Here is a 12,501-nt window from a genome sequence, read left to right on the forward strand (position 1 = left end):
TTGCACCCGATGGCCAGTCCGGGCCTGCAGACCAGTACAGAAGTGTACAGGAAATAAGCAGCAGTCAAAATTTTAATTTAATTTAAATGTGTAGTTTAAATTAATACTGAGTACCGATTGATGTTCACTTGAATTTGAATTCACTTGAATTGAGGGGAAATAACTTAATACTCTGTCATTAAATAGTCATATGGTAAAATGCATATTTTCATTTGTGTAGTGTTACATTCAAAATAACTACAAAATGCCGTGCCTATCAGAAATAAAGAGAAACACAGAATGCTCTGCTTTGGTGCGTCTCGTCTCCTTGAGCATCTTTCTGGTGCATGCCACACATGAACCACAGCGAGTGCTTGTCTTTAAAAAGGCTTCATTTCGATTATTTGACATTAAATAATTCTTGTACATCACTTTGGAATAAATCACAATATGTATCATAATCGGGGCATCATGCATAAATGATTTTGAGGGGGCACGTGGGGTGGGGGGTAGCACTGCATAATTGATATACAGTATCAGTTTATTTTTTTCCTCTTTATGCAAAATATTTCCAAACATGTTAACTATATTAGGAAATATTTCGATTCTCAAATTTGTGTAGCCTAAGTAAACGCATTTTGCACCTTTATAGATTGTTATTTGATCAATAAATGGTGATGGGCAAAGTAGACTAAGTGTATTAACTACTAAATCTATTAACTACACATAAATCCTGACTTTTTACTTAAGTACCAGATAAGGGTGTCATGCCATAAAATATTTTTAATACAACTGACTTTGCATTTAATGTGAATTTAATAACAATATTGTAAGTTACTAATTATAACACTTTCATTTTACAGAGAGTCAAGAACATTTAGATTATCAAAGAACATTTTCATTCAGTCTAGCACTCTCAAAAACTCCCATTATAAATCACTAAAGCTGTTAACACTGTGAAATGATTATCTTACTAACATTTGTACGCACATCTGCACTTGGTTGTCAGCGAGCAAGTGAACAAAACAGCGTTTCAGCGATGACTCCTCTGAATGTCTCCGATTGGCCATTGCATTCATAAGCTCAACAGAATGGTGTGTGATTGGTCATAATGAAGAGCTGTACAAACGCGTCTGTCTCTGGCTCACCGCCAGCCAAATCGCGAATGCAGATTTGAATTAAGCAGCTGATGCTGTGCCGCACTGAATGATCTAATCACATCGGTGTGATTATATCAAATATATATTTAAAAAAATAATAATTTGGTTATTTTTTCTTTCCTTTGGAAGCTGCATTCAAAATCCACTAGGCTCAGAAATCTGAGGGGGCATGTGCCTCAATTTGAATGGGCAGGACACCTCTGATCATGATAAAAAAGTGACTTTACAGTATGTAAAATACGGTAGGCTACAGCTAATTAGTTAGCGGACCCCCTATGATTTTAAGAAATGCTGGTGTATACAGAAGAAAGCCCTGGCTAGATTCTGTCCTGGAATGAGTTGTGCAGTTTTGCATCCTTTTTGAAGTTTGAAACTCCTGTCCCCACTAACAAACATAAACAGGGGCGAACATTACATTACTCAAAATGACCACAAACAAACCACAGAAGGGTTTGAACAGACAGTAGTTTAGAAAGCTGCAATAGTAAATTTCTAAAAAGCTTTCGTGTTCATAATGCCTGTCCAACTCCGCAATGATCTAGTGAGTTGCACTGGGTTGCATCACAAACCCATGGTCTTACCTATGCACATATTGCTTTGCTCTTATATCACTTCATATCCAATCTCTGCAGTATATCAGACTCAGTAAGGCAAGAATTAATTGCACTTAGATTGAAATGGTGATATTTGATTGTCTGCATAAGAGCCAACTAAAACTACACAGAATCGTGATTCACAGTACCCTTTAACGGTTACCCAACACATAAATCCCAAAGCTTCGGCTGAAAGTTTAAAGCGCTCAATATTTCCAGACTCTACATTAACTATATCCCAATAAACAACCAAACTGTGTAGGCACACTTGGCAAGAATTGCTGGTTTGGCCTTCTGAAAACATTCATGAAAAAGAAATGAAATTATCACAGTGTGGTAACAGAGTCGATGGCAAGAATAAAATGATTGACTCTAAAGCCCTTTGTTGCAGCTTCTACACGTCAACCCTCGGGTCACTTATGGCCAGGAAGAAGAAGCAGAACCGCTTTGACTTAACCGCGTCATATGATTGGATTCAAGAGGACTATCATTCACAAACTGAGTGCTTTCCTCTACCTATGGGAAGCAGATACTTCAACTGTCCAGTATGATTATGTTCTGTAACTCTCAATTAAATGGGCCTTTACTGAATAGCTCTGTCGATTCCATCACAAGAAGCAAATATAATTCACTGAAAACATATAGTAAGAAGCTGGAGAGTATCCAGTCAATTGGGCGAGCCATTTTTCTGATCATAACGGTGTTAATAATAGGTGACATGTTACACCAAAGTTATTACCATTGCAAACATGAAATGACAAACTAAGCAAATAAATGCCAGTCATTGAGACACATTGATAGATGTACAGTAGATGTGCAACTGCAGTCATGATTTTTTTTTTTTTTTGTCTTGGCAAACAGTAAAAGGACAAATAAATGGCGCATTTAATTCTGCAAGGATTAGGAGGTGCTAAAAGCCGTAGATCTCACACTACAGCCTGGATCCCCCCAAAAACCAAACCTAAATGATTAAAGCATGCATTCCCGAGAGTTCAACTAGTTTAAAGTGAGGTTTCCCCACACTTGGCTCAAGTATGTGTGCATCCCATGCAGCATGTGTGTTGTGGCAAGAAATACCTGGGTCGCTCCTGCCGTGATGCAGTCGCTGAAGGCACCACGTCGCGTGAAGAAGGCCAGCAGCTGCTGCCAGCGAGAGGAAGACGAAGGCAGTTCCTCACTGGAGCTCCGCTTGGCCCACTGCCTCTGTTTGGACCCTGGGGCGGCATGTCCGGATGCTGTGTTGGCCCGACCGCCTCGCGGGTACAGCGTGTTGTTCCCAAAGATGTAGTTCATCACAGCCCTTGGGGCCAGGACAGAGCTGCAACAGCTGTCAAGCGCCAAGGCAGTTCGGAAAGTGGAAGCGTGGCAGAAGAGGGAGGGTGCACCTGGATAAGGTTACAGCATCCTCTCACGGATCTGACGGCGGAATAATGCAAGTGCGAAGTCGGAACTGACAGCTCAAAATCCATTCGTCGGCCAACTCACAACCTTCCTGTCCTCACCAGCTGGGAGATCAAGTGTGCAGCAGTCTCATGCTGGAAGGTGGAGTGGGCAGCAAGGAGGGAGGAGGTGATCGAGCTGCCCACAAGCGGTGCACGCTACTCTGGGCTGTGACTCCAGCTCCAGACGAGCTGAGACCTGAGAGAGGATCAATGAAGGACCAGTGAGCTCTCTGTGCATGGGGGAGAACCTAAGAGCCTGAAGAAGCAGGAAATGGGTTCAATTAACTGGCAAGTGTTGTAGTCGAAAGCCCACAGATCTCCAGGGATTCTTAATCTAAATGGAGTGGGGCTACAAGATCGTCCATGAGCAGGTATCAATCACATCACTTTCGTAAAAGCAAAAGCAAGCTTTCCACTGTGCATTAAATATAGATGCTGGCATTCACGCCAGTACCCTGATAAAAAAAGAAACAATCGGTGTTGTTGTAGTCCTTTTCTTCTTAGGCATGGCCACACTCGGAGGACTCCAGTTTTCAGGCTGATCATTAGAGCCAGCCGAGCCACAAAAACTATTTCAGCTAAGCTATTGATTTTTCCCTCCTCCTTGCACTTTAGGCTAAAAGCTTCATTGTAGGAAAAGATACGATTACCTAATGATTATAAAACTTTGTGCTAGCAAACATACTCACGACTCCGAATGGGAGAGAGAGGCACAGATCCAGCGAGATCCAGGGGTAAAGCTAAATCCAGGAAGCGTGTGTGCACTACGCGTTCAGAAGAAGATGACGATTCCATGCTGTCTGGATGCTCCTTCTGACAGAGATCGGCTTTCACACGCTGCAGTCTCTTTCCACACACGTATGATTCAGTGAGGGGGAGACAAAAGGCTGTGCCTTCACAGGCAGAGAAAAAAAAGAGAAAAGCGATTGCAAAAATAACCTCGTCTTTGTTAATAAGACTAGAATTCCTGCAGATCTCCACCACGGCAATGCTCTGCAGTCAAACCTATTGATGGCGGCTCCGTGCCGGCGAAGACTATCCAAGGTGTGCCACAGGTGTCAAATAAGGTAACAGACATTGTCACAGCTTGTGCCTCTATTCCCCCAGGACCAAAACCATGGCAACAGCTTCCACATCAAATAAAGCAAGCAACCCCACAGAGCACGCGCCCTGCCTTCTCCTCCACCTAAATAGCTTATATTCACAGGGCTTTAATAGAAATTAAAGAACCACATGCAATGGGCCTATTACAGCCCAGCATCTGATCGGAGAAACTGGCAACCATCTTTAGCAATACTGGCAATTTTCAAATTAGCACAAGGAGGAAAGAAAAAAACAAACAAACACAAAAACAAAACCAAGACGTCCTTTTGTGGTTAAGGGAAATCATTTTTTTTATATAGTTACTAAATTACAAATCAAATTAAAATACACTGAAAGTAAAAAAAAAAAACTAAAAAAACATTTAATGCATTTAAATAAATGTAATTCAAAAATATTAATAATGAAATATATTTATTTGAAAAATATACAAATTAATAAAATATATACTTTTATTTTATTTTACAGCTCTATTTGAAAGTCTATGCAACTCAACAACAACATATTACAGTGGAACAGATCACTGCCTTCAGACAATTTCTCAAGACATGCTTTCCAGCATTCTCATTTAAATTTGACCTTCTAAAAGTGGATCAATAATTCATCATCAATTAAATAAAAACACTGTGCATTTATTTTTCATGAGTGTTTTGCTGTGGACCCTCTCAACATGGCTTACCGACTTAACGGACACCTCCAAAATCCAGACCCCCAACGTTTCGGGAGCTCAAGACTCCACCGTTTAAACTCATACAGTGACACGACAGGACAATGAGCTTTATAGTGCCATATTTATATAACTGGAATTTTAATCATTGCCCGCCAAGAGCATAAAAGCATAAGAAAGTTGAGATATTTCCACATTTAATGCATGTAATTGTGCACAAATGAAACTGTTTATGCAGTTAATTGTAATCTTAATCTAACGTTTGTTTATGCAATGCTTTAGGACTATATTAGGAGTTTTGTCTTTTTTATTTCGGGTAAAATTGTTTTAGTACTAGATTGAATCATCTAATGTAAAATCTGTCCTGAAGCAAAACTGCTCTAGGCTTTATTATACTGCTGATGAAGCAAAGTGCTGTATAAAGGCAAATAATATTTTAAAGAAAAGACAAGCTCTTCGTCACATTGATAGACAGAGGATTGATATTGCACTTCTGTGACTGCCAGAGCAGAACGTCAATGTTCCAACACAACATGTTCAGTTCAGCCTATGACATGTAAGAGAGAGGCGTGATCATTTAATTACTGTACATCACATATATTTCCCTACAGAGCAAAAGACTACAAGGAAAGCGGTAGTGTGGGTTCTGCAGACTGTATTATGCCACATAAAAATACAGAACATGAAAAAGGAAACAAACATTAGTGTGTCACAGGCACATCACAGACATCAGCCGTTATTCTGATGCCACCCCTCTGCTTCTTTTGTTCATGGGTAATTTAGATTATTGTTATTAATAATGGCAACATGTAGGTGCTGCTTGTCTCTGCAAAAATCACTGCAATATCGGAGCATTCTGGGATGTTGCCAGTTGCCCATGGTTGCTACGTTGCTTGAAGGCTCAAGTCAACGGAGCTCAAACATAAATCTATATGATATTCTAGCCCTAGATAATTTAAATGTAATTGTCCAGCTGCCGAATGTTATTCAACCGCTTAGAATATTAATGATTAAATCTGTTCCTATTATAAATCAATCATGCCTTAGCAAACTCAATTCATTAAAAATCATTATGTGACACTGGTGAGGCATACTACACTGAGGTCCATTGGAGACTATTTTTTTATTTTAAATGAACCCCAAATTTAATCTGACTTTATTATCAGCATAACATCTAGAGTGAAAAACTGAATTGGAAAATGTATTTGAAATGTTCCTTTTTTGATTTAATGACAGCAGCACTTGAACTCCAAAAAAAAAGGGTAAACCTGATGATAAAAATAACCCTTTTGCTTTAACATTTCTTTGTATTAAATGTTTTGAAATTTAAATAATTATTTATTTCCATGTTTGAGATTACATTTTGATTCCCAGATTTTCAGTGTTGAATTTTTCACTTGATATTGATATAACTGCTTTAAAAAAAATGAAGGGGATGATTCCTTGGGAACCGTTCACATATCTCCAGTTGGTTATTTCAAATTTAGACCAACCAATCACCTTCACCCTTTGTATTACAACAGTGAAAGCTCATCCAACATGGAGGAACAGCCATTTTTTAAATAAATGTAGTAGCACAGCTACTGCATGTGATTTTCAGAGCTGGAAATCCATATATCCTTTGCTGGAACTTCCGCGTTGTCATGGACAGTGCAGGTCATGGTTGCTTAGCAACGGCAGACGCAACAGGAGCGCAAGCTAAGCCTGTCGCAATAGTCAATAAATCAATTAATTGCACAATAAAAAATAAATTGTAACATGTCATGAAGTTGGGTTTAGTCTCGAGCGCAGCCTGTGGACAGCCCGCGGTAGAAAACACCCCAGCTTTGGGAAGCACCATTGATTTGCTTGTGGCTGGTTGCGTCTCAAGCCATATTGCATTGTACTTGCACTACTGCTTTATTTTAATACCGCGTAGCATAGTTAATTCGTTGCCCTTTCTGTCTAAATGGCCCTCGCTCGCTCCAGAACTTTCAGAACTTTTGTAGAACTTTCAAACTGGTCGTGCAGCAACCGTTACCTTGGCATATTCACCATGGTAAAATTAAGAATTTTGATGAATATAATTAATGTATGAATGCATCGTCACAAATCAGATGACCCCTAAAACAAAAACAGTAGGTTTTATGGGGCTAATCAACGTAAATAATGGTTTAATAATTATTTCTCCCATAATTATTATAAACCACCATTTAGCAGAAATAGTGTTTTAAGAATAATGTTAAAGTTAACAAACTGACCTCGCACTGATAGTTTTGATTAGAATACATCACATCCGGTCGGGCGTTGCATACGGTCTAGTCACAGAAGTTCAAATATTTGAACACATCCGAGGCTCAAATCGGATCCGAAATTTCCGCATACGCATGTGATCGGAACTCCACGCAGCTCCCGCATTACTTTCCATTGGAAATGAATGACTTCCGCTCTGTCGCTTTTCGTTCGTCGGAGACAGTGGATAGGCGGCTTTAAGCATCCATTACAACAAGGACATTTCCACCGAAAAACCCTTGTTGTAACTCTGCTACAAAATTAATTTATGAAGAAAATAAAAAAAACTCTGCAGTGTTTGGGTGCACCCCATTTTTCTAACAAAACAGGGAATTTCACACCGAAGGAAGCTGATTGAGTTGGTTCTTGTCACATGACCTGGTCCGCTTGTGTCATTCTGAAAAGCTGAGATGTTTTTAACTAGATGTGGTGCGGACGGGCCTGGAAAAAATGAGCGCATCGCACTGTGTGCGCGTTGCGATTGCATCGCTTCCATTATGATCGCGCATACCGCATTTGAAATAACGAACTTGAGTGCCCAAAAGACGCAATATGTGAACGGCCCCTTCATTGGTCAAAATGTTTACTTTCTTTTAACGGTTAAGCAGTCAATATGAGCATCTCTAACTGGCAAATAAACATAATATAACAACACACTGCTTTTGTTACGTCACAAAATAGAACCTGTTTTCTCCTACTTGAATACACACTCACAAACACAATGAGCTTGCTCTCACAAACTGACATGTTTGTTGACATACTTCGACTCATTTGAAAAGGGCCTCTCCATTCCAATAAGCAGCTGTCTCTTTTATTTACCACCTCACAGTCTCTGAGCCGTTCTCTCTTCTTTTCCCCAACCACGAGCATTATGGGCAATCAATCGATAGCACAATACAAGGACAAAAGCCTTCGGAGCGTCTCCTGCCTCTTCTTCAGGGCTCTCTGCCTCAAGGCCAAATGAATTTCGGCAGTAAACATGAGATGAGCAGTTATTTGAGAGATGGAGTGGCGAGGACTTGGGATGACTATAAAAATGTCATGTGGTGCTACTCTACATGTGAACGTGCATATCTTCTGTCGGCAGATACTGCATGATTGTTCCATTATCATCGTTGCAGTAAATATTCCTTTCATGCTCACAGAGACACATTTGCATAAAAGGTATAAAAATGGAGAACCATTGAGAGACTTTTAAAATGCAGCATATCTAATGATAAGAAATACACATGGAGATTTACAGGGGAAAAAAGCATGTGATGAACTTTAGTTAAATCTTTTCATACTGCACCTAAGACAAATGATTCATCTATAAAGTTTTATAATAATAGGATTATATATATATACAATTTATTTTTATTTTAACATTTATTTTCTAATCAATATTGTGAAGATTGAATTTACAAACAGAATTAAAAGGAATTTGAAAGCTTGCTCAGCTTATGAAAACTTTTTCAGTCACTTCTAACAATGTACTATAACTTGTTTAACTGAATAATCTTCATTTACTCAAACAAATATTATTTTATTTCTTCTGTGAATTAAATATACTGCAGAAGGAAGAATATCAGACTAGCTCTAAAATAATGTTTATCTCCAAACCAACAAATAAATAAATAAATAAACACACACACACGCGCACACACACACACACGAGCATAATAAGTATAAAAGTATCTTAAAAAGCCATATGAACAACTTTTAAAGTTACTTTCATGTTGTCTTCTGTAATTTTGTAGACATCAAAAACAAACATTTTCGTTTATATAAAACAGCGGCACTGACACTCAGCCTTTTGCATTCTACAAAAAATATTGGGTTAAAAACAGCATAAATAAATTATGAAAATTTTGTGTAAATGGTCAGTAAGAATGTTGAAAAAGTGACAATAGCAGATTCCAATTTTTATCATGCTAAAAGACTAAAGAATGACCATCACAGCTTGAATAAGTCACAAATACAACCTAAAGACATTAATAATAAAAATATTTTATTTAAAAAAAAATAATTCATTTGTAAAAACTTTTCACTACCACCAAAACAAAACAATAAAAAAGCTATAAAAGTAATTAAGAGTAATATCAAATCATTTTTGCCCAATAAACTATTGTGATGGAAATAATATGAGGTTGGAGGAAAAACTACATTTCAGTGCTTTTGCAAGCAAATGTAAAGTTTCTTAGAAGAATGTAATACCTTTGTGAGAGAACAAATGTTTTGCTTACGAATGCTAAATTTTAGTGAGTGAACACAAATTTTGCTCACAAAACTTAATACTTTTGGCAAGAAAATGCAAAAACAGGAAATATGTTTTTCCTCTGATCTAATATTTTCCAATATCACCGTCCTTAAGGGGTCTGCTAAAACAAAAAAATAAATAAAAAAATACAACAACAAAAACACTTTTAACATTAAGACAAATGCTGCAGTAACTTTCTGAAATCTGTGCAGTCCAAATCTTTGTGTACTTCAGACTGAAAACACAAAACAAACTCTGCTTCCACCAAAATCCAAAACACAAACTTGCCTTTATAAAACCAAGTCTGTTTAGCTCTGCAATTAAAAAGAAAAAGAAAAGATGTTACTGTGTAGGCAATATTTTCCCCTTCTTGTCCCTCCTGTGATTTACATGCACAGCTCAAAGTCATTCTGTCTGAGCAAACACATTCTGCGGACACGCATTTCACAATCCTGTCTCAGGTATATAACACTAACTATTACCCACCAGCAACTGCAGCTGCATTCTCTTGGTCCTCCTTATGCTTCGGATCAGACGTCGTCCCATCTTTTTGGCATACCAAATGGAGGCCAGCATGTCACTTACGAGTCCTGAGGTGAAACCCGGCACAGCGTGGCATCCAGGGTTTGACAGACCACCGGATACAGCAAAGTACTCCTCGGCTCTGATCTGAACTCCCCACCCACCCCAGAATCTGCGTCAAGGTGATCCCATGATGCAGTGCACGCAGGACAGGATCGTGATAAAGGGGGCTAGAGAGCTTCACGAGTGAACACGTGGACAGGCATGCTGGCCGTAAGGGGGCAGCTGGTGCTACGGGACTCGAGACTGTGGTCCGTTAGATTCCCCAAGAATGACACAGCTCATTTTTCAGAAAAGCGGTCTCTCTCTTCTCCCCTCCTCCCCTGCGTTCTTCCTCTTTGCTCTCAGTTAGACTAACAGAGGCTTTCAGACAGGCAGGGAGAATGTGGTTCAGGGCAGAGTGCTACGCTAAGCGGTACAAAGCTGAGACAGCAACGAACCCCAAGAACATCAGAGGCGGACTGCCATAACTCTGTGTCATGTTATTATTCAGGTAGCCAAATCATGTCAAAGGTTATATACGAGGAGGTACGCTGTATGTTAGTATTTCTGTTCTTAACAGGTTGCTCAGCTAAGACAGGACCTAAGTTTATATTGCCATCTTTACCTACTGGGCCAACCTTTTAAAGCCAATCGCTAGAGCTGTAAATATCATGTGACTTATCACTGTGAAGGCATAGTAAAATTACATTGCTTATTGATTGATCAAAGTTACAAAACTTTCACCAGTTACTATCCTGAGCTGATGTCAATGGCAGCAGACAGGGAAAAGTAGTAGCCCATTTGACACTTAAAAAGCCCCAGAATGAATGAATGAATGATGTATTTTGGTTTTTTTTTAAGAAGTAATGCTGACACAATTTTAATTTTCTGGTGAACTTGGGTGAATAGTACCTTTTTAATTAAGGGAGTCCCTAAAATCAACAAGGCTCTATATAATCTCTATATATTTATTTGATTATATCTTTAGTCCAAAGGAACATTCACTGAAAATAAATTGCAAAAAAAAACAGCTTGCTCTGAAATCCTCATGGCTATGGTCTCGCAACAAGAAATTAAAACAAAACCAGCCTCACTTTAACATCAATGATGCATATTCAGCTTTCAGCAACTACCATTATACATTAAGTGAACCTTGCCGAAAGAAGTAAACCACTAAAAAAAAAAATCTAACAAAATCAAGTGGAGTCAGAGCTTATTGGCAGCCGTGCAGCCATTTAGTCTCCTTGTCAACAGTTGTTATGCATCACTTTATTTGGTAACACATGGGATTTGAAGTCTTCTTGTTCTTGATGCACTTAGTGCCCCACCACAGATCCACATGTCCCCACAGAGGCTACAGGCTAAAATAAATTACTGATCGTACCGGAGTCAGAAAAGCAACTTATTTGAATTCAAGGCAGAATGAGGCAGGGACGCCTCCACCTCCAGCTCCCATTACGTTATACGACTGGACAAAACTAATGCACTTACTGCCCTGCAGCTCCAGCCGCATTACTGCATTACTCTCCACTGCTGATGACAAGCACTAAAGACATGAACATCTCGGGAGCAGAGAATATGAAAAGATTAGGTTATCCAAAAATAAAAACTCAACCCCATGTCTTGCAAAAAAAAAAAAAAAAAAAAAAAAAAAAAAAACTATTTTTCATATTACTTTTTCAATGGAACACAAAAGGAGAAAAGGAGAAATGTTTTATACATTTTTATGCAGTCTTTGCCATACAATAACAGGGTTAATGAAGTGAGAAAAAAAAACTTTTACTGGGTGGCCTATCCTTTAAAAACGAAATTAAATAATAAATGGAAAAACAACAATTGCCTCCTTTACTAGCTCCTTTTCAGTAAATGTATTGGTATATAAAAACACAAAATTAAAGAAAGCTGTCAGACTGCCAATTAATGCTCAGATGTTTGCATCTCACAATATATTATATTGAGAGAGATGGCCAGAACAAAAAAAAAACAAAAAAACAATTACACACAAGTATGATTTTCATGATATGATATACTGTCACAAATATCTATATCTATCTATCCATCCATCCATCCATCCATCTACATTTCAGCTAAATGCTGTTCATCTAAACTTCCTCAAATAATCCTGAAAAACAAGTATGATCGTTTCTACAAAAAATATTAAGCAGCATGGTTTTCAACATTGAGAATAATAAGAAAAGTGACCAAATCAGCATATTAGATGAGAAAAAAAAAAACTTCATATGGACTTCCAGGAGAAAAATAGTAATTTATTATTCTTCATCGTTATTTATTAAAGTTATGAAAAGCTTAATACAAAGACTGCCAGCCAAATGTGAATTAAAATATATATATATATATATACTTAATTCTGTTCTAGCTAAAAGTTGCGACAAAATGTCATAGCATGACATAACTCCAATATTATATAATAAAGTAGATGAGGTTTAAACAGGCCTGTACCATCTGTTCGTGTAAAAGTCTGCAT

General features: G+C 38.2%; 1 protein-coding gene across 21 annotated transcripts in view; it reads right to left on the bottom strand.

Moving 5' to 3' along the window:
• Window positions 1-12,501, bottom strand: part of dlg1a (discs large MAGUK scaffold protein 1a) — a 134,813-nt gene that overhangs the window by 49,604 nt on the left and 72,708 nt on the right. For 2 of the 21 annotated variants that reach the window (XM_052558424.1, XM_052558432.1), the window contains exon 1: window positions 2,810-4,022. The exons of 15 other annotated variants lie outside the window; for them this stretch is intronic. In XM_052558424.1, coding sequence (XP_052414384.1) covers window positions 2,810-3,025 — 216 coding nt within the window. In that variant the 5' untranslated portion in view covers window positions 3,026-4,022. Of the gene's footprint in view, window positions 1-2,809; window positions 4,024-9,938; window positions 10,142-12,501 lie in introns of those variants that run through there. 4 more of the 21 variants (XM_052558429.1, XM_052558426.1, XM_052558423.1 and 1 more) reach the window with 4 other exon arrangements.

Source organism: Carassius gibelio, chromosome B6, assembly GCF_023724105.1.
Source record: "Carassius gibelio isolate Cgi1373 ecotype wild population from Czech Republic chromosome B6, carGib1.2-hapl.c, whole genome shotgun sequence".
NCBI lineage: Eukaryota > Metazoa > Chordata > Actinopteri > Cypriniformes > Cyprinidae > Carassius > Carassius gibelio.